At 46.4% G+C, this 26,944-nt stretch overlaps 2 protein-coding genes across 4 annotated transcripts in view; both read left to right on the top strand.

Annotated features, from left to right (window-relative positions):
• Positions 1 to 4,360, top strand: part of FGD3 (FYVE, RhoGEF and PH domain containing 3) — a 96,346-nt gene extending 91,986 nt beyond the window's left edge. For both annotated transcript variants that reach the window (XM_058845042.1, XM_058845043.1), the window contains exon 19: positions 3,384 to 4,360. In XM_058845042.1, the coding sequence (XP_058701025.1) occupies positions 3,384 to 3,608 (225 nt within the window). In that variant the 3' untranslated portion in view covers positions 3,609 to 4,360. The remainder of the gene's footprint in view (positions 1 to 3,383) is intronic.
• A 4,983-nt stretch (positions 4,361 to 9,343) lies between these two features.
• The window catches only part of SUSD3 (sushi domain containing 3), a 29,621-nt gene continuing 12,020 nt past the window's right edge, over positions 9,344 to 26,944 (top strand). The window contains exons 1-3 of one of the 2 annotated variants that reach the window (XM_058845055.1): positions 9,368 to 9,472; positions 10,460 to 10,566; positions 25,038 to 25,226. In XM_058845055.1, the coding sequence (XP_058701038.1) occupies positions 10,473 to 10,566; positions 25,038 to 25,226 (283 nt within the window). In that variant the 5' untranslated portion in view covers positions 9,368 to 9,472; positions 10,460 to 10,472. Of the gene's footprint in view, positions 9,473 to 10,459; positions 10,567 to 25,037; positions 25,227 to 26,944 lie in introns of both variants that reach the window. The other variant, XM_058845056.1, reaches the window with a different exon arrangement.

The raw sequence follows: 26,944 nt of genomic DNA on the forward strand, positions 1-26,944 counted from the left end.
AATATTGCCAACAACGGTATTAAAGGTCTTGAAACAGAGTAAAATAGAAGTTTGAAAGTTGGGGGATTATTGTAAAGAGGAACAGAAAGAATGGCTGCCTCTTGGGAGGAAAGAGCAAACCAAGCTGAATCTGGAGCTTTGGATACAGTGAAAGCTTCTTCCTCTGCACCCCTGGTCCTCACGCCAGAGAAGGGATGCTAGTGCAGGTAGAAACATGACTCACAGACTTAAAATAGCAAGAAATCTGCTCTTTTGCTTTAGAATGAATTAATCCCCTGAGTGTTCACAGTTCAAGTCTTGTATGAGGCTTTATAGGTGAGGATTCCCAGCTTGTTTAGGTTTGGGAATCATACCAGTTTGATTTGTCCTCAAATGGAGTCACAATTTGTACAGCTGCTTTCAGGTTTATCTCGGTGAAATTGAAAGAGTTTACTTGTAAAGGAAAGACCACTTCAAGTGTAAGGAGCAGCAGTTTTAAGATAAATTATTTTTTTCAAGGGCTCCACCTGGACCTTCTGCCCTTGTTGGCCTTGTAAAATGCAAAGCTGCTTGCAAAGCTCTGACATGAACTTACCTGAGATGTGCAAAGTTAAGGCTTCCAAGCTAGCTGGAAAAGTAATGGATTTTGGAGGAATATGAAGGGGAAAACTAGTATAGCTAGAGCTAGTATATTTATGTATATATCAGATCAAGCCTGATCCAAGAGAAAATTTTGATTTATAAAGAAGAAAAATCTTCCATTCATCATGTAAATGTGATTTACTTTTAGTAAATAAGGGAGTAGCTGAGTTTGAAATTGAGCTCAGTGTTTTTGAGAAGTTGTTTTTTTGGTTTTTTTTGCTTGCCTGTTGATCCTGCAGCCCTGCACAAAACTCTGCCTGCCCTTTTTTGGTCCTGAAGATCTTTGCCCCACAGGAGTTTCTCAATGACTTGTGTAAGGTTGGGGTTATATCGTGAGTGGATAAAGAGTGGAGTTTGGGTAGAAAAAAACAGAATTAGGAGGGGGGAAATGTCACTGGTGGGTCACTGTTGTCTGAGAGAGTTTATACACTGCAAAGAGCTGTAGTGCAAGAGGCATGTCTGTATGCAGGGGTGCCTGAAACAGAACTGCCTGTGTGGTGGAACTGAGTTGTCTGCTCCCAAATCTTAAAGCCTGGGTGTTGCAATGGCTGTAACAGATCAATAAATACATGCTGCTGTAATGACCTAGATAAATAACTCATTTGTGTTGTTCTGCTGAGAGTCAGGATGAGTGCACAGTGCTTGTGATTGCTGACGGTATTACACATCCACTAGATTTTTATCTCTCACTCAGTATCTGAGGAAAATTATTGTAATCAGCCCTAAGGTGAAGTTCTTTCAGCACAGGGTATTTTGGTTTGATGAGATACCAGTATCATGCAGTTATACTACATTACATGCAAAATTATTTTAAAAACACAGTCCAACCAGCCAAATCCGGTAGGCTCTTAAAACTAAAACATGAATTTCATCTCTCTTGTAAGGCCTGTAAATCCTATTACATGCTCAGTATAGGGCTGGAATTCCTCCTGGGTGCACCTGGATTTACTGGGCTTCAGGTAGGAGGGAAGGGCTCAGGGGCAAAGGACATTCACAGATGCTGCTGCTCCCAAAGAAAAGTCTGGATTGGGGGTGGGGTATTCCTCAAGGCCAAGTGTTTCACCTTTACCTGTCAGTAGTACAGCTTTTCAGAGATAATGTAAATCCCTTCCTTTTGGATCAGGCAGGTACAGACAAAGTACCAAAGGCAGCATATTAAGGGAGGATGCAAGACCAAAGGCAGACTGCTTAATTTGCCTGTGTCTGCACATTTTGGGTAGGTGCAACACATACAACTCAAACATCAATTTGCTCTTACAGTGCACTTCGTGGCTACAAACAGCATCATTTGTCATTGTCATGGCAACCTACAATTTTCCATTTGACAAGTCTAAATGTCTACTCTTCCCAACCAAGACCAGTGAAGCAGGCATGGTTGAGCTTGCATGTGCTCTTGTGCATTTGTGTTCATCAGTCCCACGTTTGCTTGCTTGAGCAGTGCCATGTGTGCAGGAGCTGCTCTGTACATGCCACTTCTTCTGCATGGGCAAGACCTTCCTGTTTATAGGGATGTGGCTGTGGTGTCAGGGAATAGAAACTGTGCTGCATTTAGAACAGCTAGTTACACTCAAGTGGGAACTGAGTGTAACTTTAGTGTTTGGCCTAAAGCTGCCTTAAATGTCACTGAATAGTGCTTGGTCTTCAAGCAATTGGACTCTGGCATTTTTGCAGGACAATAACAAGCAATAGATGAATAAATCAAGAAGGCTGTATTGATTTAATAAACTGTGATACATTTTTGACTGTATTTCTTGTCCATATAGTTAATGTATGTGTTTGAATTGATGTGAGTAGTTTTGATACTTGAATTACTTTAGACAAAGTGTTGGAAAAGGAGGCACTTTTTTTGGCCATTGTTCTCAGAGTTTTGGTCCTCTTTCAGATTTACCAAGTCATCTGCATTTGGTGTGGGGGCTCAAAAAAGAATGACTTTTCCATTTCTCTGTGGGATGATTTGTTAGCTTTGGTATGGGGCTGCAACACAAGCAGCTGCTACAGAAGGTGACAGCTTTGTACAGATGCTTGGTGCCTGTGTGATTCAGACTTCAGTTTGGGGACTCATCTTTAGAAACAGTTTGCTGGGAACAGTTAAAGAGGTTGCTTAGCCATGGCACACCTTGCCTTGCTGAAATATGTCTTCCTTGAGAGCTTAGGAGAGGAGTTGGTTGATGCTCAAGATGTGGCTGTTAGAGCTGTATATTGCTCCTTAGATCTGTGAGTCAAGCTGGCTTTTAAAGGATGGTCAAGAATTTAAGCACTAGCTTCCTTGACAACTCTCAAAAACATCATAAATGACTGAAAATCAAAAATTGTCTTTTCTTTCAAAGACTTTTCCCTTGCTCTTTAGTTGCCTTGGTGTCTCTCAGGGTCCAGCTTTGCTTATTTGCTTCCTTTTAACCAAACCTACAAAATGCCCAGTGATGTTCAAAAGGGACAACACCAAACTCTTCCCTGCTGGATCTCATTTTCTGTACTTAATGCAGAGGAAATTTTCTAAAAGACACATGCATAAGTTACATGAAATGATAATAAAATCCCTGGCCATGTTTACTGTGGAAGGAAATCAGTGAAGTAAGAATAAAGCAGAAGAATGAAGTCATTGCTTTTTGCTGGTTGAAGCTGAGCAGTCGGTACTGTCCCCGCTGAGCAAGGAGTCTGTGTGCTTCCCGCAGTGTGTGCCTGCCGGCCCCATGCCCTGTTCCTGCCCCTCCTGCCCCATCTGCGCTTGCTGCAGAGCTCTCACTCTGTTCTCTCTCCTTTAGGATGGACGGAGCCCACGGCCCATCCCTCTGCCTGGCTATGAAGTCAGTTTACCAGCTTCCGGTGAGAAGTTTGAAGTGAAGCACGTTTTTAAGCTTTGCCAGTCCCATCAAATTCTCTATTTCAGTGCAGAAGATGAAGAACTGCAGATGAAATGGATGGAAATTCTCACCAAAGCTGCCAAAGGGGAGACCGAGGATACAGCTGAAGGGCTCAGCAACCCTTAGAGCAAGTTTCATTTAGTTTCTTTCATACATGCTATAAACCATCACTTGAATTTGGTATTCATGGCACTTTGGAATCTGTATGGCTTTATATTTTCATGTGTCTGCATAGGAAATTCAGTGGTTTCTCATCTTTTATTGTACATTTTTCACGTACAGTAGTTACCTGCCATATATTATGTTAAAGGAAAAAGTAGTTATAGTTGGTGGTGGTGTCAATGCTGGTTTTAAAACAAAAGACAAGGAGCAAAGCATTCATTTTAACAAAGGTAATGGAAAACCATCAGTCTTTTGTTTTCCTAAATGTATATTTTCCAGTCCTTTTGATTGCTGTTGAGTGCAGGATGTGTATAGTCTGTGATTAGTTCTATAAATGCTGCCTCTTAAGTTAAATGTTGTAAAGGCTTGTGCTGGCCACTGACATTCCATTTTCTGCCTCGCCCTCCTGGTAAGGTCTTTGTGATGTGTGAGCAATGTACTGAGTATTTTCTGGTTGCTAAAACCATGTCTCTGCTATTTTGAGATGACCTGTTCAAATGACAAATACTGTAGAACGGACTTCTAAAACTGACTGCAAATGGTGCAGAACATTAAGAAGCCTCATTGATTTTAAGCATTTATTATATTGATTGCTTTCTTCTGAAACCAATACCTTCCTTCCTTCTATTGGAACCCATTTTGATGTAAGTGAACAAACATTTTATACTGCAAGCTGGGTTATGATCAATAAACAAGAACATTTTTAGTACACACCATACAAAAAGGTGACTTTTTTTGTTGTATTGGTTAATTTAAGTGGCCTAGATTTTGTTTATATAATTTGTAAATAATGTTTCATAAGTATTTTAAGAATTTTTAAAAGACCTCAGCTAATTAACAGGATTTAGTGCATAGTGTAAGAGATATTTGTATGAACTGAATTTGTAATTTAATTTTTCTGTTCACCTGTTTTTGTCTTATTTTCAAACATAAATGCTTATCTATTTAAATAAAAATTCCTGCAGTTAACTCCTGAGCCAGATTTCCAAGGCACAGCAAAGTTTAGGTCAACATTTACTATAGATTAAAAAAAATATATAAAAGTCCAAAACAAACCAAAAAAAAAAAAAAAAAGGCATGGCTGTTCCTAGTGGTAGTAAGCATGTAGTATCACTCAAAATGAAATAAAATCTGTCACAGTACTGTATTTTTAAATGGTTTGGTTTAACTTTCATTTCCTCTTCAGCCTTCCACATTTTCTGATATTGATTGAGAGGAAGAAATGCTCCATACAGAGAGTTTTTTAGGCTTGTTGAAAATTAGTGATCTGCATCAGTGAGTATTTTCTGAACCTACAGAAAACGACTTATCCTTGTTTGGGGTTTGGTTTATTTTTTACATTGGTGAATAAATCATGTATCTGAAGTCCATGATGATAAAAAATTAGAAGTCATGTATTTGATTATCTACTGGAAAATTTTCTTGAGACGTGAATCTTTCCTCCCTACCCACCCTGTCCCAAGAGTCAACACAGAAAAAAAATTCTTGAAGAGTAGCTTTTACCATGAAAAGGAATTCTTTCCAGCATATGTTATTTCTTCTCCCAAGGTTCCTTGAAAATATAATGATGTAGAGTGCTTGCCTTGAAAATTTCCTCATTTAGTAACATTTCTGGTTTGGAGGTGGGAGTTTTTATTTGGTTGGTTTTTGTGTCTCATTCTATGAGTCTAAGCAAATCAAGGGAAATGTGCTTAGTGAACAGTTTAACAAGCCAACATGCAGTAATGCAAGAGCAAAGCTCTCTCCCAGAGCAGCCCCAGGCTGCAGGATGCTGTTGTAGGAGAGTCTGTCCTGGGCTGCATTGATTGACCAGCACAAGGTCCCAGAATACAGTGCTGTGAAATCACAATCAAATCCTCTGAGAAATCACTAGATGTCTCTGAAGGCTTGTCCTAAATTTACAGCAGGATCTAATCTTGTCCAGATCAAAGGCTGGAGGGACAGGACTTTTATTTCATTCTCCTTCCTCATTTTCTCTCCTTTGGAAGGAAGTGGGAACTCCCAAAGCTGAAGAAATAGGTGTTGCTGACACTATTTGTCATGAAAGCTGTAAGCTTTAGACTTTCCTTTGTCATAAAAGCTGTTCTTCTGAGCTCAGCCTGCTTCTGTGCAGAGGGTTAGCACAGGGATTAAGCATCCCATAAATCCTACTTATGCCTTCGTATTAGTGCATAAATAAGATTTAAGCCACCAATAGCCCCTTCTAGCTCTGTATAGAGCTGAATTATATATCTGCTGGCCATGATAAGACCAGAGGAAAAAATTCAGATGGGGCAGCAGCAGTTAAGTTTAACCAGGGGACTGAATTTTGATGAAGTGGGGATTAAAAGTACAATACCCATGGCTTCGGTGTGATGACATCAGCACATCTCAGAAAAGATGCCAAAATCTCACAACAAGCCAAGAACCTTTTCTGTGCATGAGGGATGTGGCCTGTGGAGCTGCACCAAGTCCTCTCCACTTTGCTGCTCACAACTATGAAGTAAAACACACCAGGTCTTTGTGACTGTGCCTGTCAGGTCAAGGCACCAGACCCTACCTGCCTCACAGCCACGACATTCCTGCTCTGAGCATGCTGGGGTAGAATTAAACCAAGCTGTGGTGCTCTGGGCTCTCAGACACTGCAGGATCCCAAAATTCTGCTGTTTGGGAGCTAAATCTCAAAAATCTGTGAGAGCTTTCTTGGTCCCTCCTGTCAACAGCTGGATAAACCTTTCCTTTGCTCCTCCAGGAGCTGCTGTCTCTCTCCAAGGTGCCCATCATCTCTTGCCTGAATTATACTGATGTCTGTCATTTTTTTCTTTATTTTTTCTGTAAATTGACAATCACAGATTAAGGGGTTTGAGCAACCCTGGATTCGTTTCAGGAAGATTTCATTAACAAATCAATTATCGGTATTTAATCTCATTCCCACACATTTTTCATTCTGAGTACTTATTTATTAATTTTCTTATTCTGTTAAAATGTGGTGTTATACCCTCAGAAGGAAGAGCTGTCAAAAGGCAAAAATACAAAGAACTGGCAAGGGCAAGGGAAAAAGGCAGTGACAGAGCAGACAGGGCCAGCCTCCAATTATTTATTTCCTTCCTAGAGCTGGGATGCACATTGATGGGTGCTCATTTTGCAGGTGGTGGGCAAGTGTGGTGGTCAGGATGAGGAGCACACAGAATTACAACTTGGAGAGACACAGCATTCCAGAAATTATCTGGGTCCAGTTGATCCAGATCCAGCATCTTCTCCACCTACATTTGGCCCTTTGGTACTGTACAAGAGTCACTGCTTGGGGCTGAGGGGCTGAGGCTCAGCTGAGGCAGCCTCAGGGAAAGAGGGGTGGGAGCAGGGCCAGCCAGGAGAGGAGAAGGGAGATCAGCTTGCTGCTGCTGGATGGCTGGGAAGCTGCCATTGCCAGGCTGGGGCTTGGGACAGTGTCCCTGCTTGTGTCCCTGCAAGCCCTGCAGCTGCCCAGGCAGCTTTGCTGGGGACTGGCACTTCAGCTGTCTTGTGCCCTTGGCATGCCTGGAGCCACCTCTAATAACTAGGATTTAAAGAATGGCAATGCCTTAGGGCAGCTTAGTGAAATCCAAACAATCCCTAAGCAAGAGCAGCAAGTGTCTGGCTGGGGCTGCCTGGCTTCCCCTGATGCTGAAGGTGAAACCAGAGGCCTTGGATTTACGAAAGCACTCACCTGCAGCCAGGGAGGTGAGTGACACTCTGTGGGGTCACAGTGCCTGTGCTGTTCCCAGACATGTGGAGCAAAACCAAACCTTACAAAAAAGCAAAACCTTACAAAGCAAATCTGAGTGCTGCCATGAGGTGAGTAGAATTCAGATGCTGCTGCTTAATTTGCTTCTGTGAGTGCCTGTAAGGAAAGATTTGACTTGCAACACACTTGTGTTCAACTTGAATTGTGTAACACCAGCTGCAGGGGTAGTGACTTACAGAAAAAACTACTTCTCTGTCTTTGGTATTCTTCTAGTTTCACTCAACTTGACTGGAGGAGCTGTAGTTCCTTGTTGTCTTTAATTAGATTGATTCGTATTTGGCATTACTGGAAATACAAACCTAATTAATAAGCTGCAGCATTTTCACAAATTCTGGGGTTTTGCTATAATATGACCAAGCATGGCTTTTTGAATGTTGTTTAGTTGGAGAGATGGAAATAGCAGTCCCTTTAATCTGCAGTACTCCCGAGGCCTCCCTGCTAGATAAGCTCACAGGAAAGAGTGCTCCAGCCAGCAGCACACTGGGCCATGTCACCTTACATCTGGGCATGATCTTGCTCCATTTGGTGTTTCCAGAAGAGCCCTAAGAGGTATTTCAGTCTATTTGGGTTTGGCACACCTTGGAATTTCATCTCTCTAATCTGTTCTTGCAGACTATTTTTTTCCTTCTAATTCCAGGTGAAAAACAGAAGGGGAGGGTATAATAGTCCTAATAGCTCCAGTGCTTGGTGTGGGCCGCAGACTGTAGGCTCAACACCAACACACAGAGCTTCTCCAGCAGAGCCTGGTTCCTCCTCTTGTTTTCTGTGGACACAGAAACGGTGCAGACCATTAAAGGCCTTTTTTGGACCCAGTGCCAGTGTCAGCAAATCGAGGATCTCAGCAAAATCGAGGATCTCGAGATCCAGACTCAGTGTGGTGATGCTGCCAGGGCAGGACGTGGCAGGGGGTGACACGGCCAGGATGTGACAAGCACAAAATGACACACACAGCGCGTGCATTTGGGTTTCACCAAGTATCCTGTGCAGGTTGCTGAGTGCCACCCAGCTTCAGAGAGGATGATGGATCTGGGAACAATCCAGTGGGCTTAGCTGCAGATCCCAGTGAAAACAAACACAACTTTGTAGACCATAAACTGGATGTATACAAGAGATTCCGCTCCTGGAATATAACCACATGAAGAGCAGTAGACTGTCTGCAAGACCAGACCCATGAGAACTGGACTGGGGTGCCCACGAGCACCAGCCCGGCTTCCTCGGGGAGTGACAGCAGGCAAGAGAGGACAGGCAGCGGGCAGGGCTGGCAGGGGGGAACAGGCAGCGGGCAGGACAAACAGGGCTGGCAGGGGGGACAGGCAGTGGGCAGGGCTGGCAGCGGGGGACAGGCAGCGGGCAGGACAAGCAGGGCTGGCAGCAGGGGACAGGCAGCGGGCAGGGCTGGCAGGGGGGAACAGGCAGCGGGCAGGGCTGGCAGGGGAGACAGGCAGCGGGCAGGACAAGCAGGGCTGGCAGGGGGGACAGGCAGTGGGCAGGGCTGGCAGGGGAGACAGGCAGCGGGCAGGACAAGCAGGGCTGGCAGGGGGGACAGGCAGTGGGCAGGGCTGGCAGGGGAGACAGGCAGCGGGCAGGACAAGCAGGGCTGGCAGGGGGGACAGGCAGCGGGCAGGACAAGCAGGGCTGGCAGGGGGGACAGGCAGCCCGTGCCTGGCACCGCGGGCGCTGCCGCATCCCCGCCGGGCCGCTCGTGGTGCCGGGGAAGGGCCGGGCCGAGCCCCGGGTCAGGGCACGGCGCTGTCCCGAGGCTCCCCCGGCTGCGCCAGCCCCGAGCGGCCCCTCCTCTCGCTCCGCTGCCGCTCCTCCCCTGCCCCGCGGGTGCCCGGCTCCCCGGGCCGGGCTGTGCTGCGCTGCTGGGCCCGGCCCCGGCGGAGGCGGTGCCGTGCCGTGCCGTGCTCTGCTCTGCTCTGCTCTGCTCTGCGGTGCCGTGCACCTGCCCGGCGGCTCGGAGCGGGGCTCGGCAGGGCCATGCCGGCAGCCACCGCGCCCGGGCTGGACGCGCCGCGCTCCCCCTCGCTGGGGCAGGACAGCGGCCACCCCCGCGGATACCCAGGTACGAGCTGGCCCCGCATCGTTCCTGGACGAGTTCCGTCCCGCGTCGCTCCGGAGGGGATGGAGGGATGGAGGGAGGGAGGGAGGAAGGGAGGATGCCAGCGGGGGAAGCGCCAGACCCCGCTCAGGGTGCGGGATCTCTCCGCGTAGGGATGCGGGGTGCCGGGCGCAGGACGCGGTACCTCCGGCCGGAGCTGTTCTGTTCGGGACACCCGGCCGAGGCTGCGTTACCTCCCCGCTCCTCCCGGGCCCCTCCCGGCTCACCCCGTGCCGCTCCCGCAGCCGCGGAACGCGCTGGGGACAAAGCTCCGCACCCTCAAGTTCCTGGCCCGGAGCTGTCCCGGAGCCGTCCCGGAGCCGTCCCGGAGCCGGCCCGAGCACGGGGGGTCCCGGCGGTCCCGGAGACCCTGAGCCAGCTCTGCGGGGCTGCACTCGGGACATGGAGCCATTCCACCTTCACCAGCGGGGCCAGCCCCGAGCTGCGGGTCGGGCCGAGCACCCCCAGGGCTGCCCGGAGCAGCCCCACTCCAGAGCCTCCAGCCGGCTCCCCTGGACCGCCGGAGCCCGGGGGGGCCGAGGGGGATCCCCGACAGGAGGGGCTGCGGTTCAGTGAGAGAAGTTCGGGGTTCGGTCGCTGGGATGGCCGCGGGCACAGGGGACGAGGAAATGGGGGCAGAGGGGAGTGTCTGACAAGGATGGAAGGTGCTGGTTCTCAGAGACATCGCTCCGGGGCACATGTCACCGGGCTGGGAGGGAAATTAAGATACGGTGTTTTAATGGAATGTGGTAATACATTGAGGGGTGGAATGAGAAACCAATCAAAGCTTTTTCCTTCTTATCTTTCTCTTCTTTTGAGTTTTGTTACTCAATTTGGTTGCATAGACCATAACATCCTTTCAAAAACTCTCTGGCTTAAGTGGTTTCAATAATTTGGGGGTAATGTGAGGTGACAGAGGGCCTAAACTGGTGGGACATGTCCATTGCACAGGGCTGTGGTGTTGATGGGTGTCTGGGCCTGGAGGGAGCAGAGCCATGGTCTGGACTGCAGGAGATGCTTGTTCCCAGCCACAGCCACCTCTGGAGTCCAGGAGCGAGGTGAGATGGGAGGATGCCGGAGCTTGGGGCAGCTCTGGTGACCTGCTGCTTGCTGGGGTTTCTTCCTCTGTTCTTCAGATCACAGGGCAGATGGGCTTTTCCCTGGCTTCAATGCAAGCAGGGCTGAGTGCTCCTGAAATCCAGGGACGTCCTTCTTGTGTGCAGCCTGCATATCCTTGCGATTTATTCGCCTCATGAAGTTCTAACAGACTTTATTAATGACCTGATTTTGTTGTGCCTATAGAAATTGGCAAATGTATTTGGGCTGCTAGCACAGCAATGCTTTAAATTGTATCTTCTGAAAGTGCTAGATTGTTTACTTTGAATTTAATAAAGCAGTTAATTTGAAAATGTGAAACGAGTTCTGGGAAACCTGCTTAGAGAATTAACTCAAACCCAAGTGTAAACCTTGTTGCTCTAGCCTGATAGTGTTGCTAATTATTGACTTTTATGTATTTTAGAATGCTGTATATTTGGCTGCTTTTATATGTTGTGTCAAAGTCTTGTGGGGCTGGTTTTGCCCACACTAAAAGGAGTTTTGGAAATCATATGTCCTGTGTTGCACGCAGACTTTCTGATTCTGTATGGGTTAATCTTGCTCTGTGTAGATCCATGGCAAAAGAGCTAGAAATGCCAATCTGCCAAAAAATATTTGGTGATCAAATTAGAAATCCACCCTCAGTTAATCCCTTGGATATTTACAGACCTGGCTCCTCTCAGCAATATCTCCAGCCAGAACAACAAAGACCATTTTTTCCAGTCCAACTACACCAAAACTGTGGAGCAGGAGCTCTCAGCAAGGTACTAAACTGGAACACACTGGGTCAGAGCTGCTGCATTGGCTGTAGGACCAGCTGGGATCCCTGAGCACACAGGGCTGTGCCAGACATGGGCTGGGAGTCTGCTCTCCATGCTCCTCATCCTCTCTGCCACCTCACTGGGGTTCACCATGGTGCAATTCCACCTTCACAAACACCCATTTGGAACTATGAATTGAGTCAGGTGGACGTACTGCTGGCAGTTGTTGTACAGCATTTATACAGTATCTTTCATTACACCTCATTTCATTTCACCTTATTGGTGAAATGATCCTTTATGATTTTTTTCAGGCCATGAGCAATAGGGTGATAATAAAGATTTGCACAGATAAACTCCCTCACATGTTCCTTTTGAGAGGATGAAAAAAAATGTGACAGGATTTCCATTTGAATTAACGCATGAATGAGAGAGAAATTAAAGGAAGTTCCTTAGTACAGCCTTGATGCCTGTAGTACTTAGAGGGTCTTAGAGCTTCCTGAGACACAGCTGTGAGATTCAAACACCCTGTGCTTCTCCTGGTCTTGCCTTCTTTTGCAGGACTGACAGGAGTAGGGAGATCAGTCCCACCCTGTGTTTGGGGAGGGCCAGCAGTGTGCTTCCCTGGCTCACCCCGAGGGAAGGGCAGCAGGGCAGAACCATGGGGCAAGGGAAGAGCACAACAAATGTCTGAAATTCAGAAGAGCCTTCTGTACCATGACTGTTGTGCTGTCACAGGGGCATTTAGAGTGTTACTGTGGTGGTGTTCTGTGGACACTCATCAACCAGCACTTGCCACGCTCAGTAAATTCTCTGGAAAAGGCTCTGAGATTCTGAAAGGCTTGTGTCAGGTGCCCTGAGCACTCCCCTGCCCTGTAGGAATCGCAGTGGAGCAGGATGCTGTCATCAGCCACTGAGGTACTGGTGCCTCTGAAGCTGCCCAGAGTTTACTGGGGGCTTTTGGGTGAAACAGGAAAGAGAGGAAGGAGCACAAAGGCATGTAATTATTTTTCGTCCTTATGTTGCTGAAGTGGGAGGCTCTGGCCCTCTGGTTATCCAAGGTGGTACCTTTTTTTCTGTAATTCATCTCATTCCTCAATACCCTCCTGTAGCTCTTTCAGACCAGGCAGCACATACTTCTGTCATCACAGAGATGCATCCACAAACACGAGTGCAGCCACAGACAGAGAGACAGTAAATGCAGGATCTGGCAGAAACACTCACTATGACAGGTTATAAATCAGAAGATTTCACTGCTGAGCTGTTGTCTTGTAGTTGTGGTTCTGCCTTGTCCCTCCACTTTCCAGACCAGGGAAGGGGAGAGGTTTCATGATGTGGGAAGTGCTGCAGGCTGCAGTGAATGCTCCATTCAGACCTAGTTGTGGGAGGAATTATCTAGCAGACACCACTGAAAGAAGGGGACAGGGTCTCTGGCTTAGAACAGATAAAAGTTGCAGTTTGCTGGAGGAGAGGGACAGCACATATTGGCTCAGTTGTAGCCTGGATGTTGATGGCCAGGGTGGGATGCTGGTACCAGGATGTACCTTTGGTGTGACTTGAACTGTTTGCTCTTTTGTTGTGAGCAACTTTATTTTTCTAAAGTGAATTTCCTTGGCAGTGCAGAAACCAAAATTATGTTACTAAGAACTTAGAGTTTCTCTTCCAGGACAGCAAAAACAAAGTTGTTCTTCAAAGCCAGGAGCGCTGCTGCTCTGTAGAACGGGTGCATGGAATTTTATCACCTTGTCCCTGCGATCCTGAAATGTGGTTCAGTTTTTAGGCTGCAGAAGAAAATATGGGTCCCAAATTTCCATTTCCACAGGACAGAAGGTGATACAACTTGGAATATATGGGCTTGTAATTTCTCCAGTTATTTCTCCTTTCTTGTTCTCCCATGAGCTCAAAGTAAAACCTTGTGTTGAGTAATGTAAAAGAAGTGGCAGTTGCAGAATGTCAGCTTTATCTCCGGTACTGCAAGGTGTTAATCTGGGTGGTTAGGCATTTGCACCAGGCATTGATAGTGCTCTGAGGGAAGGATTTTTGTGCTTGTCACAAAGCTCTAGAACAGCACAGAATAGAGAATGAAGAGAGTTACTGGGTTTTCTGAGTCCTCCACACTGTAAGACTGTTCCAGGTGGTATTCTCCAATGCTTCATCCTAGGTACTCTGAAATGACCTAGATTAGAGAGACAGATTATTAGTAGACTTCTGAATTTCAGCTAATGAATGAGATTAGCTGAATGCTTTGGATCCAAAACATTGAAATTTAAAAAGTCACAGTCTCAAAACACAGAAGCACCCCACTGACAGTGGTTAACACAGCATTTTCTGTGTGGTGTGGCATGGTCTACTTTAAAGCACAAAACCACTGCCAGTTTTGCTGTTCCCACTGTGGCAGAGCCAGGACATCCTTGGACCTTTCCCCTGGAAAAGCAGAGCATCCCCAAGCATCTCTGCAACTCTACAGCAAAGAGATTTGTAACTATGCTGGAATTGACATGATTTTGCTTATTAATCATGATTGCCACTGACTTTTTATGTGCACTGTAGATTGTTGCCCTCAGTATTATGCTGGGGACAAGCTAACACATAGGACAATTGTTAGTTTTCATCTAGGCATTTTATTGACATGCTGTCTTTGAAATGCAGCCGTAGATGAGCAAGCATGTTATTCTAAGGAGCAGTTTTGACTGGCTGAGTGGATCAGGATTGGTAGAGAGGTGATTTTGCAGTCTGCATGAACGTCTACCTCTCATTTGGCTGTCAGATGACAGTGAGAAATGCAGAAGTAGCAGAATGAGCAACTGCTCCCCAAAATAAATCGATTCCTGTGTCTGCTGAGGGTCTCAGGGATGAGGTTGAGCTGGTGCCTGGGTTACAAACGAGGCTCTGCAGCAGAGCAGAGGCCCTGTGGCCCAGCAGCATCTTTAGGGGGGTCTGTAGCTGCTTGGAGGGACAGCACTCGTGACTACTTCAGCCCAAACTGGAGTGCTGGTGGCTGGTAGGAGCAGTGCTGGGGAAAGGGATGGGTTAACTGCTTGCCTTTCCTCCCAACAGACCTGAGAGAGATGATTCCATTATTATTTCTGGGATGAAATAAAGCCAGCCACAATGCTGCTCATGTATGCCAGACTCCTAAGCAGAATGGCTTTGATTGGGAATGGATTTGAGGAGAGGTGAAAATAGGGACAGAAGTTGAGCAGGGTGAAGGGATGGTGTACAAAATTCCCTGAGTGTATATATGGGCTGAGAACAGTGTGTGGGAAGATGATTTGGACTGGTGGAGCTCAGAGAGGTTCAAAGGGCAAGTTTTGGGTCTTGATTTTTCCTGTTCACAGGAGCAGAAATTTGTGCCTTTGTGTGAAAGCAGAATTACACCCAGGAAGGTTTCTGCTTACAGCCACAGTTATTTCCAAGATCTTTACCACCTGATTGTGTCCAAAGAGGCATCTGGACTGGACACAGAGGTTCTGCTTTGCTCTAAGAAGCAATGCCCCACAAAACCAGGGGCAGTTTTACACAGGAAGGAGAGCTCTGGTGTTTGGCCCATTATTCTTAATACCTGCAGAAATTTAGATTAGGACTAAGGTTTTCATTCATTTAAATCTGTGTCAGCCCAGAAGCTGTATGCTCAGGTGTAGCTCTGAGTTCCCCAGCCATGTACAAAGGAAGGGCAGGAGACGGGGCTGCCATCTTCAGCTCTGCTCTCTCAAGCTGCTTGTCATTCTGTGCATAACTCACCTGCAATCATTGACTTTTTAAATGGGAAAAAGCAATCACAATGCACTGGTTCCCTGTCCTTATACTGGCATTCCTGTCAATCTTTGTGCCATCTTGCACCAGTTCCTGTGTGCAGGGAGGCCGAAAGTAGATGTGTTTATTGACTTGTGCTGTTAATCATTGCTGTGCCTGAGCTGTTCCTGGCAGGATGCTGCGTGGCTCTCCCCGAGCAGTCTGTGGGGTGCTCGGGGGCTGCACATCCCTCTGCATGAAAGCCCAGAACAGGAAAGCCAAACTCTCTCAAGAAAAGAACCAACCAGGAGAGAAGAAAAAGTGATAAAACCACACAGAAGGGTTTTAAATCTGGCTGTTGGTTTCTCAGCCCATGAATGATTTCTATCACCAGAATAAAAGGCTGATATATAGGATATAGCTAACTTTTTCAGACTGCTGTCTAAATCAATTATTCACAGAAATTCTTGCTGACAGTTGTGGATGCCAGGTCACAGCTCTGTGGTGTGCATTTCACAGCTTAACACAGCAAACCAAGGACAGGAGCAGCTTCAGATTGCTCTTGGGAAAGACTTAGGGAAGCCAAAGTGGGCCAGCCAGGGGGAGGGGATGCAGGTAAGGTCTGTGACATTCAGGCTGGTTTTGCTTAACAGGGTGGTTGGAAATTCCCCATGAAAATTAACAAACCTGTATTCCATCATCTGTTATAAAACAGGAAAGTGGTTTCAAAGAGAAAATGTTGAAAAGTTTCTATATTCTTTACAAATCAGTTCTTTATGGAAATGCAATTCCTACAGTTTAAGCTTTTTGGCAAAAAATTTATATATAACCATCAAGAAGCATGCAGGTCTGGTCCACCTAAAATTTCACATTGGGGGTGGATTTTTTAATGACTGAAGTGGTTTTTGTCCTGCTCAGGACCCTTTCTCCTTGAGAATTTTTTGGTCGAGGTAGGTCAGTGCAATGTGGCCCCAGCAGTGGGGATTTCTGTCATCCATAGAGGTTGTGCCCAGTCTGGCAGGTGTCATGCATAAGCAAGAGACCACCGGCCACATCGTCCAGGCACATCTGCTCTTATCCTCCCTGTTCAGTACCCCAGCGTGTGCACATCACTGTGCACAAGCCAGACCAAAGAGCTGGTGCAGGCAGATAAGCCAGAGCCAGGCAAGGCAGATATGCAGCCAGGCTGAGCTTTGTGTGCTGCAGCACCCAGAGCAGTGGAGGAGAGTGGACTGTGTTGAAGGTGGGCAGTGGACATGCAGGAATGTTGTCCTTCCTCCAGGAATCTTCCCATGGGGCAGCGCACAACCTCTGTCCTGTCCGCTTTTCTGGTGGGGCATCCTTCATCCTTCCTCTGTCCATGGCTCCTAACAGACATGTGCTTTCCCTGTGGAAATACACATGGAGTTTCCTTTGGCTTCTTCAGTGGCTGTCCTTCCAGCTAGGGGATCACTCTGCACCTGTTGAGCCAGGGGCAGGGGGCCTGTCCGACCCCCAGCTCTGCCACCAACTATCCCAGATAAAGGTCCCGAGAAGGAACGGCCATCCAGGGAGCCTGCAGCTTCCAGCCAGGGGTAACCCTTAGGAGCAGTCTGGGGCTTCACGAGGCTTAGGAGGGATTTCTGCTCTGTGAACAGCTCAGATCAGCCCAGCTCTGCTCATGGGTTACCACAGCCGACGCGTAGACAAGAGATGGGAGCCCGTGTAGCATTCCACAAAGTCATTTAATAGCAGGCTTCATGCAAGGGGCCAGTGATGAACTTCCACTGAACTGGGCAAAAGCTGGGCTTTTTATAGGGAAGGGGAGCATTGGGAAAAGGGCCAATGGTCTGAGACCGGCGTAAAGTGGCCAATAGTTCACAAGAAGATAACATGAGGACCCAAAGCAGGAAGGGGCCACAGCTCAGTCACCAGGACTAAGTAGTTTTGTCTTATCTTAGGGACAGATCTCCAGGTGACCTGAGAGAGTGGTGAGGCCCTGGCACAGGGTGCCCAGAGCAGCTTTGGCTGCCCCTGGATCCCTGAAAGTGTCCAAGGCCAGGCTGGACAGCGCTTGAAACAACCTGGGATAGTGGAAGGTGTCCCTGGCCATGGCAGGGGTCAGAATGCAATGAGCTTTAAGGGTGTAGTGGTTTAGATTTGCCAATTTGAGTTTCTCAGCCAAGGCACCAAATATTGTGGTGGGTTTTAGCCCTGGCTGAAATCACCAGGGCATGCACTTATTTCTTGCAGTGAGATATAGGTTAGGAGAAGGGCAAAACAGGCTTAAAACTTAAAAGGTATAAAGAAACTTTATTAACAGGACTACAAGAATAAGAAGCATCAGAGTAAAACTTCCTTTTCTCCCCCTGCCCAACTTTTTTCCTTTCCCAAATCACCACACAGAGACAAAACCTGGGATGTTAAAGCAGTACCAACTATACAATAGTCTTTATCAGTTCTTGTAGGAAGAGGAGTTTTCTCCTGTCATGCCATGACAGGAGTCCTGTCTTCTCCACAAGAAACTGTTTTCTCGTGGCTTTTCATTTCCACTAATAGCAGCCACCTGGGCAAAAATTTCTGCCTTCATGAAATTCCTCCCATTTTCACAGCCCCCCTAGAGGTGTGTCCATGGGCCATGAACTCATGGGGTATTATTTTAGGGATGAGTTATTCAAAGGCAAAGGTTCTTTTCATCTGTCTCTGTGACAGAGTGGGAAACAGAGAACCTCTGGAACAGAGGTTTTCTTCCCTGTGGGCAAAGGGTCTTCATCACTTTCATCTCTCTGTTCAAGCTTCTCATGGGATCCCAGCTACTCTAACATTAGCTTGGCTTCATCAGTGGATGCCTCTGTCACATTTACAGTTTGAATACTTCATCCTCCCCATACTCTCTCATGAATTAAAGGAGATATTTCAGTGTATCATTGTCCATCTCCATGGCCCTACCAAAAGGATTATTTCAGCCCCATTAGGGCGTCTCCTCATTCTTCTTCCATCTGAGGCTTGACTCTTTCTTTACTGACCTTGGTGTTTTGTCTTTTTGTGTCCTCACTCTTTTTCTGTCCCTGGAGGGAGGATCAAGGTCTGCAGGTCTCATCTGTGCAGTGACAGTGTTAAATCTCACCAGGCCTGCAGATGGTGGTGGGCAGTGGCCGTGGCAGTCACGGTGTTGGATTTCAGGTGTTGGATTTCAGTGTTGGATTTCAGGTGCTGGATTTCAGGTGCTGGATTTCAGTGTTGGGTTTCAGTGTTGGGTTTCAGGTGTTGGGTTTCAGTGTTGGATTTCAGGTGTTGGGTTTCAGTGTTGGGTTTCAGGTGTTGGGTTTCAGGTGTTGGATTTCAGTGTTGGGTTTCAGTGTTGGGTTTCAGGTGTTGGGTTTCAGGTGTTGATTTCAGGTGTTGATTTCAGGTGTTGATTTCAGGTGTTGGATTTCAGGTGTTGAGTTTCAGGTGTTGGGTTTCAGGTGTTGATTTCAGGTGTTGGATTTCAGGTGTTGGGTTTCAGTGTTGGGTTTCAGGTGTTGGGTTTCAGTGTTGGGTTTCAGGTGTTGGGTTTCAGGTGTTGGATTTCAGTGTTGGGTTTCAGTGTTGGGTTTCAGGTGTTGGGTTTCAGGTGTTGGGTTTCAGGTGTTGATTTCAGGTGTTAGGTTTCAGGTGTTGGATTTCAGGTGTTGGATTTCAGTGTTGGGTTTCAGTGTTGGATTTCAGGTGTTGATTTCAGGTGTTGGGTTTCAGGTGTTGGGTTTCAGGTGTTGGATTTCAGGTGTTGATTTCAGTGTTGGATTTCAGGTGTTGATTTCAGGTGTTGGGTTTCAGGTGTTGGATTTCAGGTGTTGATTTCAGTGTTGGATTTCAGGTGTTGGATTTCAGGTGTTGGGTTTCAGGTGTTGGGTTTCAGGTGTTGGGTTTCAGGTGTTGGATTTCAGGTGTTGATTTCAGGTGTTGGGTTTCAGGCCGTGCTGGGCCCCTCCTTCTCCCTGCAGCCATTGCTGGGAGCGGAAGGTGCTGGCTGGGCCTGGAGCCGGCAGTGAGGGCTGAGGGGGCTCAGTGTGGGCGAGATGTGGCCGCCGTGGCCTGGCCCAGCCTGGGCCCGGGACCCCCCGGCCTCCATCCCCTGCCCGGGAGCCGCTGGGCTCCGGCCTGGCCTCCCCCCCCAGCCGAGGCCGCACAGGCCGCAGGGGAGCCGGCCCGGCCCCACCAGAGCTCTGCTGCCTTTCCAGCCTGGAACCAAACTGGGACATTTCCCGGCTTTGTGGCTTTTAAAATGTCAATCTCACAGAGGCAGATCTCATTTCTAAATGGTGCAAAATGTCAGTTCTCAGAACTCACCAGCTATTGGCCTGTCCTGGGCACAGAGGAAGCTCCCAATAGCTTAAAGAAATCACTTCTGTGGGTGGTTTCCTACTTCTTCCCCAAATGCCGATCAATGTGAAACCACCACAAAGGGTCCTTCCAATCCAAACCATTCTGTGGTTCCATGAAAGCAATGCTGCCCAAAATGTGATGGGTGTTAGTCTCAGCACCTGAACCCTTGCACGTTGTAAATTACATGCACTGAAAAATCTGTTTTACCTACAAAACAGACCACAGAATAAAATAAAGGAAGTGGGTAGGAGTGAGCCTGAGGTATCTGCTGTAACACAGGTGGGAGCAGAGAACTTATTTGAGCATAGATGTGTAAACACAGAGATAAACTCTCTTCAAATACCTTTTTGCTCTCCTTCTGAATTGCATGGAAATTGCATATTAATGGGAGAACAAGTTTTTGTGAAAAAGTATTTTTACAAATGGTTAATGGTGGCCTGTAAGAATCATCAGATATTGGGTTTCCTCTATCACACTCTAAAAAATGATTTTGTCAATAGAAACATGGAATGTTTTCTGGGGAATATTTTCATTTGGAAATGCTGATCTGAGGCAAGTGCCAGAACCACATATTAACAAGCTGCATTTCTTTTGCCAGGTAATGTGCTGTGACAGATGTGTTCCTTAGGTACCTGCAAGTTTTACCCTGTGCTGTTATCCAGATGTTCCTTTATGTGACTGGCCTGGAAGAACAGTCCTGTGGCTGCTGTTCAGTTCTTGCAGGTCTCCATCAGAATTTGGGGTCTGAAGCTCCCAGAGCAGTGGTGGCCAAGCCTGGCCCTGCCTCTGAGGTGGTTCTTGCAGTAATGGGTGTGCGGATGTTTTGGTGCACGTGGCTTGTGCCACACCTGAACCTCCAGAGCTTCCCCCAGGGAGTAACTTCACAGAGCCATGCCTGTGTGCTGGAAGGCAGACAGGTCTGTAAGAGCCCTCCAGCATCTCCACAACAGCTTCCATAGCCTGGGTCTCACCCTGCTCTTTTACTGTGGGTTTGGTGTCATGTTTAACACTAATTTCTTTAAAAGCCATGCCAGCATCTGGATTTTCTCGTGGGAGGATCAGGAGGATCCTGGTGGTCATTTGCTGGTTTAAAAGCCCAGCCCTGGCAGGACTGGAGGCCAGCTCTGCAAGGAAGGAGCTGCATGGTGTCAAGGAGACCAATGCCAGGGCCAGACAGTTTTACTCCATGGAACATGCTTTACTACATCTGCTTTATTTCATGTTTCACTTCCAGCTGCTTTTCTTTTGCTTGTTAACACAGTGAGCTCTTCTGTGAGTTTGCTGTGGATGCTTAACATGCCTGTGATTGCAGGGACACCAATTTCTGAGGTGTGCTTCTGTAGGAAAAGAGACTTGCAGCAGTAATATTGGTGTGTTTATTTTCTAAAGGGTTGAGAGAGCCTAGTGTTCTCTTGCTTTCTGGCATCTAGTTATTCCAGCATGTTTTAGTGATATTAAATCGCCAACAATAAGCAATGCAAAGGGGTTGGCCTTTGTGTGAGTGGGAATAATGAGGTGAAGGCATGGATCACCCTCTTTCTGCACAGACACCAAGTGGCACCCTTGCTAACATGCTTCCAGGTAATTACTTCTGTAGGTTGGATCATTTTGATAGGTACTTATGCAACGTATTTGATTTTTAGTCACTGTTTTGCTGTGGAAGGAGCACAGGAAATGTTTACCAGGCAGGCATGCCTAGGTTGCACTCTCATTTATTTTTTCTTATCAGCAAAGCATAAACCCACAGCTTGCTGACAGTGAAACCATATGGTTCCTCTTTTTGACAAATCAATTTTGCAGTACAGATAATCCTGTCTGTACATGAGAAGAGATATTTTGGATTATTTTAATTCTTGCATTACTCTCTGTTTTTCAGTGCCTGGAAATTATGTATGTGTTTATTTCTGAACCCAGAGGTTAGGGTGAATTAAGAGTTTATGGAGGACACTGCACTTTAGTGTCTGTCTTTACTTTGAGGATAGTTATTTGTCATATGCAATAACCCGTTTGTTCTAGCCAGTGCCAGACAGCAGCTTCAGATTCAGAGATTTTCTGAACACTGGATATCCTCTCAGCGTGAGGCCAAGTTGAGAATTGCATTTTTATAAAAGAGCTTCTGCTCTACAAAAAGCTGCAGAAATAGCTGCACAGGTTCTGGGTTGGAAGGAACCTTAAAGCCCATCCAGTCCCACCCTGCCATGGGCAGGGACACCTTCCCCTGTCCCAGGCTGTTCCAAGCCCTGTCCAGCCTGGCCTTGGGCACTTCCAGGGATCCAGGGGCAGCCACAGCTTCCCTGGGCACCTGTGCCAGGGCATCCCCACCCTCACAGGCAGCAATTTCTTCCCAGTATCCCACCTAAATCTGCCCTGCTTCAGCCATTCCTCCTTGTCCTGTCCCTGCAGGCCCTTGTCCAAAGTCCCTCTTCAGCTGTCTTGAAGCCCCTTTAGGCACCAGAAGGGGCTCTAAGATCTCCCCAGCGTTTTCTCTTCTCCAGATTGAACAATGCCAGTGCTTCCACCCTGTCTCCAGAGCAGAGGGCCTCCAGCTCTCTAATTAGGGGATTTATTCCATTTTTACAGTTTTTAATTTTTGCATTTCTGGGTGCCAGCAGTTATGCAAACCAAGACCTGAACATGACATTTTCCAGATATTTAATAAATCAAAATGTAATTCTGGTCAGCACAAATGTTTGTGTTTTACCAGGGAGCAGTGCAGCTTCAGACACCAGTCTCAGTTGAAAACAAAAATAAAATTGATTATATTAATAAAAACAATAATAAAATTCTTGATTGTAGTAGATTCAGTCTGATAAACATGCCTGAAAAGTATTCAAAAAAGAAGTCTATCTGGAACATCTGTTTATGTAAGTATAAGGATGGAAGCTTACTTAAACATGATTCTTTGGAGATGTAAGGGTAAAATTAACCTAGCAGAAAAGTGAATTCCATGGCTGACCATGAAAACATTACAGGTAGCTAATAGTGAAGGATGCTAGAGCTTGCAGGAAAGTTTTCCAAACATGTTTTTAAAAGATGATGATTGAAATTAGGGCAAATTTTATGCAGAGAAGCTAAATCTCAGCTTGGATGAAATTCAAAAAAACATTCTGGAAAAACTCCATCTGGACATTTCAATCAATGAAAAGCATTTCAATCAATGAAAAGCAAAAAGCAGTGACACACTGAAGTTATTTTACTTTAGTGGAATGAAATGGTGTTGAGAAGCTCCTAAAACAAGAATGGCATTTCTCCTCTACATGAGTGCAGGTACATGAAGTTGTTGATGAGCTTTCAGCTCAGGTACAGAAGGTTTTGGATGTGTAGCTCTCACTGAGATGCACCTCTGTGGTTCCAGCCCCAGTCACATTCATATGGGAATGATCCTCTGGGCACGATCCGTGGTGCTGTTGCAGCCCAGGGCAAAGCATGGAAATACCCACATTTTGAGGGGATGCTGGCAAGTAGACATTTCTGTAGAGCTCAAGTGGAGCAAAAATATTTTAAAGCCCACAGCTGAGGAATGGTGCTGACAAAGATCACTGCCAGTCAGAGGTTTAAGCACTTGGCAGACACCATTGTGGGCAAGGATGTGGCAGGGAAGATTCAAAACACCCCAGCAACTGCAGCTGCACCTGTTACACAGGAGGGTTCTGGTTTAAATTAAATACATCTTTAAAGATATTGTGGATATTGTGCCATATTATTTGTTCTTTGGAGGACAATGAGTCCAGGTGTACTGGACAGTCCAGGGGTACTGAGTGCCTCTACTGAGGCTCATGTGGTGGCCCAGCAGCTGTGCATCCAGTCCAATTCAGCTCTCATCACTTTTTGCATGTTGTACAGCTCAAAGAGTCACCAATGTGAACTCTTAAAAATGTGGTCTGATCTCTAAAAATAGCCTTGAAATTGTAAAAAAATCAACCAAACAAAAAAACCCCAAACATCTATATGTAAAATCTTTATTATTTTTGCAGTTCAGGGCAATTGTTACTCATGGTAAGCCACAGAGTGATTAAGATAAAAAGAAAAGCCTGAACTTGTAACACTCATCTGGAGTGAGGAGGAAAGTTGTCCAGTACATCCTGTGTACTGGAATGTGGGTGGGAAGGACAAGAGGTGAGGAGAAACCATTTGTATCGAAAATATTTGCTCTCATTGAGGCCAATTGCTGCCATAGTAAGTGGCTGAATGAAGTGGCAAAACAAACAGAAATAATCTGCATGGAATTAAAGAGCTCTGGTTTTAAAAGCTAGTGCTTGGTGCATATTTACTCAGTAGATTAGCCCAGTAATTGTCCCTGGGACTTCTGTTTGGTCTTTTGCTGAGATTCCTTCGGGTTTGTTTTCCAGGGACAGGGAGTTTAGGAGCGTGAATTTGAGATAGGTGGGACACCTGCCTGCTGTGTATGATCTAGGGACTTAACAACAATTAATGACATGGGGGGAGTTTTAGCATTAAAAATAAAATAGATTTGCTAACAACATGTGGTTCTGTCAGGATGTTCTCATGGAGGCTGTAATTTCTTTTTGCCTGTAGATGTGGAAAATACATTTTCCCTCTTTTAATATTTTTGTGTGTGTCATCGTAGTGTTTGCAGCACTGTGCCTCTGAGTTTTCTCAAGTCATTTGGAAATCCAGTGAAAAACAGGGAACTTGGGCTCTGATGCAGAAGCAGTGCTGGTTTTTGTAAAAGTTAAAAAAACCCCAAGTTTCTAGATTTTGTCAATGCACATGTACAGACCCAGAAAAAGTATTTGTTACCTTTGAAATGATCTAGATGTTATACGTTGTCTTAATGACCTGACATTGAAAGTTTTGTTTAAAATGACTGTAAACAAGGAATGTTGTGACAATAGAACTCATTGTATGAAGTTAGTGGCTGACATTAGGTGACCAAAGGGAGAACAGCTCCACGGCTCAAGGAGCAGCTATATAAACAATAAAGTTATAGAAAAGTGGAACAAACAAAAATGTATTAAAAATTAATGATTTACTGTAAAGCTGAGTTTGTCACTTGAAAAGGGAAATAATACATATGTGTGTGCATTTCTGTGCCAATTTCATGTGGTTTTTTTTTCCCTTGGCCCCTTTCAGCCAAGCCAAACAGAGATGCAGTGCTTGTAAAGATAAGTTGTGGTCAGATCATGCCAAGGTGCTACCAAGTAGGCTGAACTGCACGATCAGGCCAGTAGATATTGGAAATTTGCATAGGGGAAGACATGTAATGAATACTCCCAGCCATCCTGAGTATTAAATTAATCAGAATCCAATAACACAGGGAACTGTAGGGTACTGTGCCACTCAAAAATGGTGCTTTTTTGGGTTGTTTTTAGTGTTTTAGTGTTCACCATGTACCAGCCTGAGCAGATAATGTCACAACATCAGTTGCTTTGTGCTGGGGGTGAGGGCAGAGGAGCTGTTGAGTGGCACTGATGGAGAGTGGCCATGGGCTGGTGCTTGGCAGTGTTGGCCACCCCGAGGTCTGGGATTTGTTCTGCCCATTAACTGTGACTGATTTACAGTCTGGAGCTGATAAAACCTCAGAGGACCCTCAGTGTTGGCAGTGGGGCTGCATTGTGTCTGTGCTTGCTCTGCAGGGCAGTGCAGCCGCCTCCTCCCGCCCCAGCTCGGCTCTCTCCAGCTCCTTCATGGCAATGGCACCGATGTGGGATCAGTGCTCGTGTTCCAGTGCCCCGCTGAGCACCAGCTGGAGGGACCAGGCATCGTCTCCTGCGTTTGGAAAGGGAACAGCACGCAGTGGACAGCTGGAGTGCCCTCCTGCAAGCGTAAGGTTCTTCCCAAAGCCTGCCCCTCTCTTGCCCTGCCTCTCCTGCAACGTTAGGATTCGTTCTAGATAACTGAAAAAAGAAAAAGACAAATTCAGTTTTCTTCAAAGTTGCCCCACTGATGGTAATTCCACTCCATATGTGTTCTGACATGCCATCATCATGAGGCAGAAAAGACTCTGCTGGGTCCATCCCTGATCTCATGTCACTGGTAGCACCTGGAATAACTGGCTCTAGCTAAAAGCTGTATGCTGCTTTAGAGAATGTATGGGTGTCTCAGTTAAGAGGCAAGTTTAGGAGAAAAACACTCTGGAATGAGTGTTCTAAAAAACAGGTTCCAACAAGCCCTTTCCACCAATAAGAAATGAGTACTATGAATTCATTCATATGAAATGAAAGTGAAAAAAACCAACCATTTATTCACAAACAGATTGCCCACACAGTATGGGAAAAAAGGTAAATAAGTGCTAGACATTGCACTGTCAGATTTTAACACCACCACCACCACCACCCCCTCTCCTGGAAAAAATACCAACCCCAAAATGCCAGGGGAAGATAAAAGCCCACAACAGCCAGCAGCCAGGTGGGGAGAAGGATGAAACCAGCTCCTGTCTCAGGGAAAAAACCAAAAGTTTCACGCAGCAGCTCAGGCAAACAGGTGGGAAGGCAGTGACTGTCGGGACAGTCCCCTGTCCACAGGCACAGCAGGTGGAGCAGGTGTGCTTTCCCTCTCTGGGCCAGGCTTTTTCTGAGGTCTGGGGCTGAAACAGAGCAGCCCCTCTCTCCCACCAGGGCTGATTCTTCTCCTGCAGCTTGTTCCCTCTGATATCAAACCAAAACCAAGCCCTCCAGCTCACCTCGAAAAGCCACCAAAGGATTGCTGCTGCAGCCTCTCCAAGCCCAGGGAAAGGAAAAAATAAAGCAACGAATTTCTGCCTGGGCTAACAAAAAAACCCCATTCTAGCCAAGCAAAACCCAGACTGCACAACTTCCCTGGACTGCTGGGGCAGTGAGGCTTTGAAAAAGCCCAGCAAAGGGCCCCAAGGCCCCCCCCCAGACCCACCTTAGAGATACAGCAACCATTTTGGGGCATAAAGCAGAGGATCAGGGAATAGACCATCATCATAAATCAGCCCAGCACTGTGAGAATGACCAACTGATGTGCAAGCATATTTGTGAACATCTCATCTCCTGGCAGTCTTTTCTAACAATGACAATGTTTTTGATGTAAAAGAAACACAGTGAGACTTTTTGAACAATTCTTGGTTGTTGTCTGTGGGCAGCTGCATGGGGAAGTTACATATAGAGAAATAGTGTTGGAATGACAACAGCATTAACTACCTTTTAGCTGTGTTCCTTCTTGTTTGTTATAAGGTTGTTACTAATTTAACCAGAAGTAGACCCAAGCAAAACTTGGTGCCCCTGAGCTTTGAGGTGCCTCAGACCTTGTGTCATTTCAATTCCTCAGTGGGTACATTGCTCTTACACTTAGTGCTCTCTCACACACTCAGCTATTCTTACCTCTTGTTTGGAGATCCCATAGAAGAAAAAATGAGAGAAATCTTTCCCCCAGAGGCTGCAGAAATACACTGCTTTGTCTGTAGCTCAGCTAAACCATTTATGATGCTGGTCATTGTGACATTGGGAGAACTAGATGAGTTTTGAAACAAGACACGCTTACTGCTCCAAGTGAGTTGGCAGAGATCTGTGTTGGCTGT

This window comes from Poecile atricapillus, chromosome 9, assembly GCF_030490865.1.
Source record: "Poecile atricapillus isolate bPoeAtr1 chromosome 9, bPoeAtr1.hap1, whole genome shotgun sequence".
In the NCBI taxonomy this organism is placed as follows: domain Eukaryota; kingdom Metazoa; phylum Chordata; class Aves; order Passeriformes; family Paridae; genus Poecile; species Poecile atricapillus.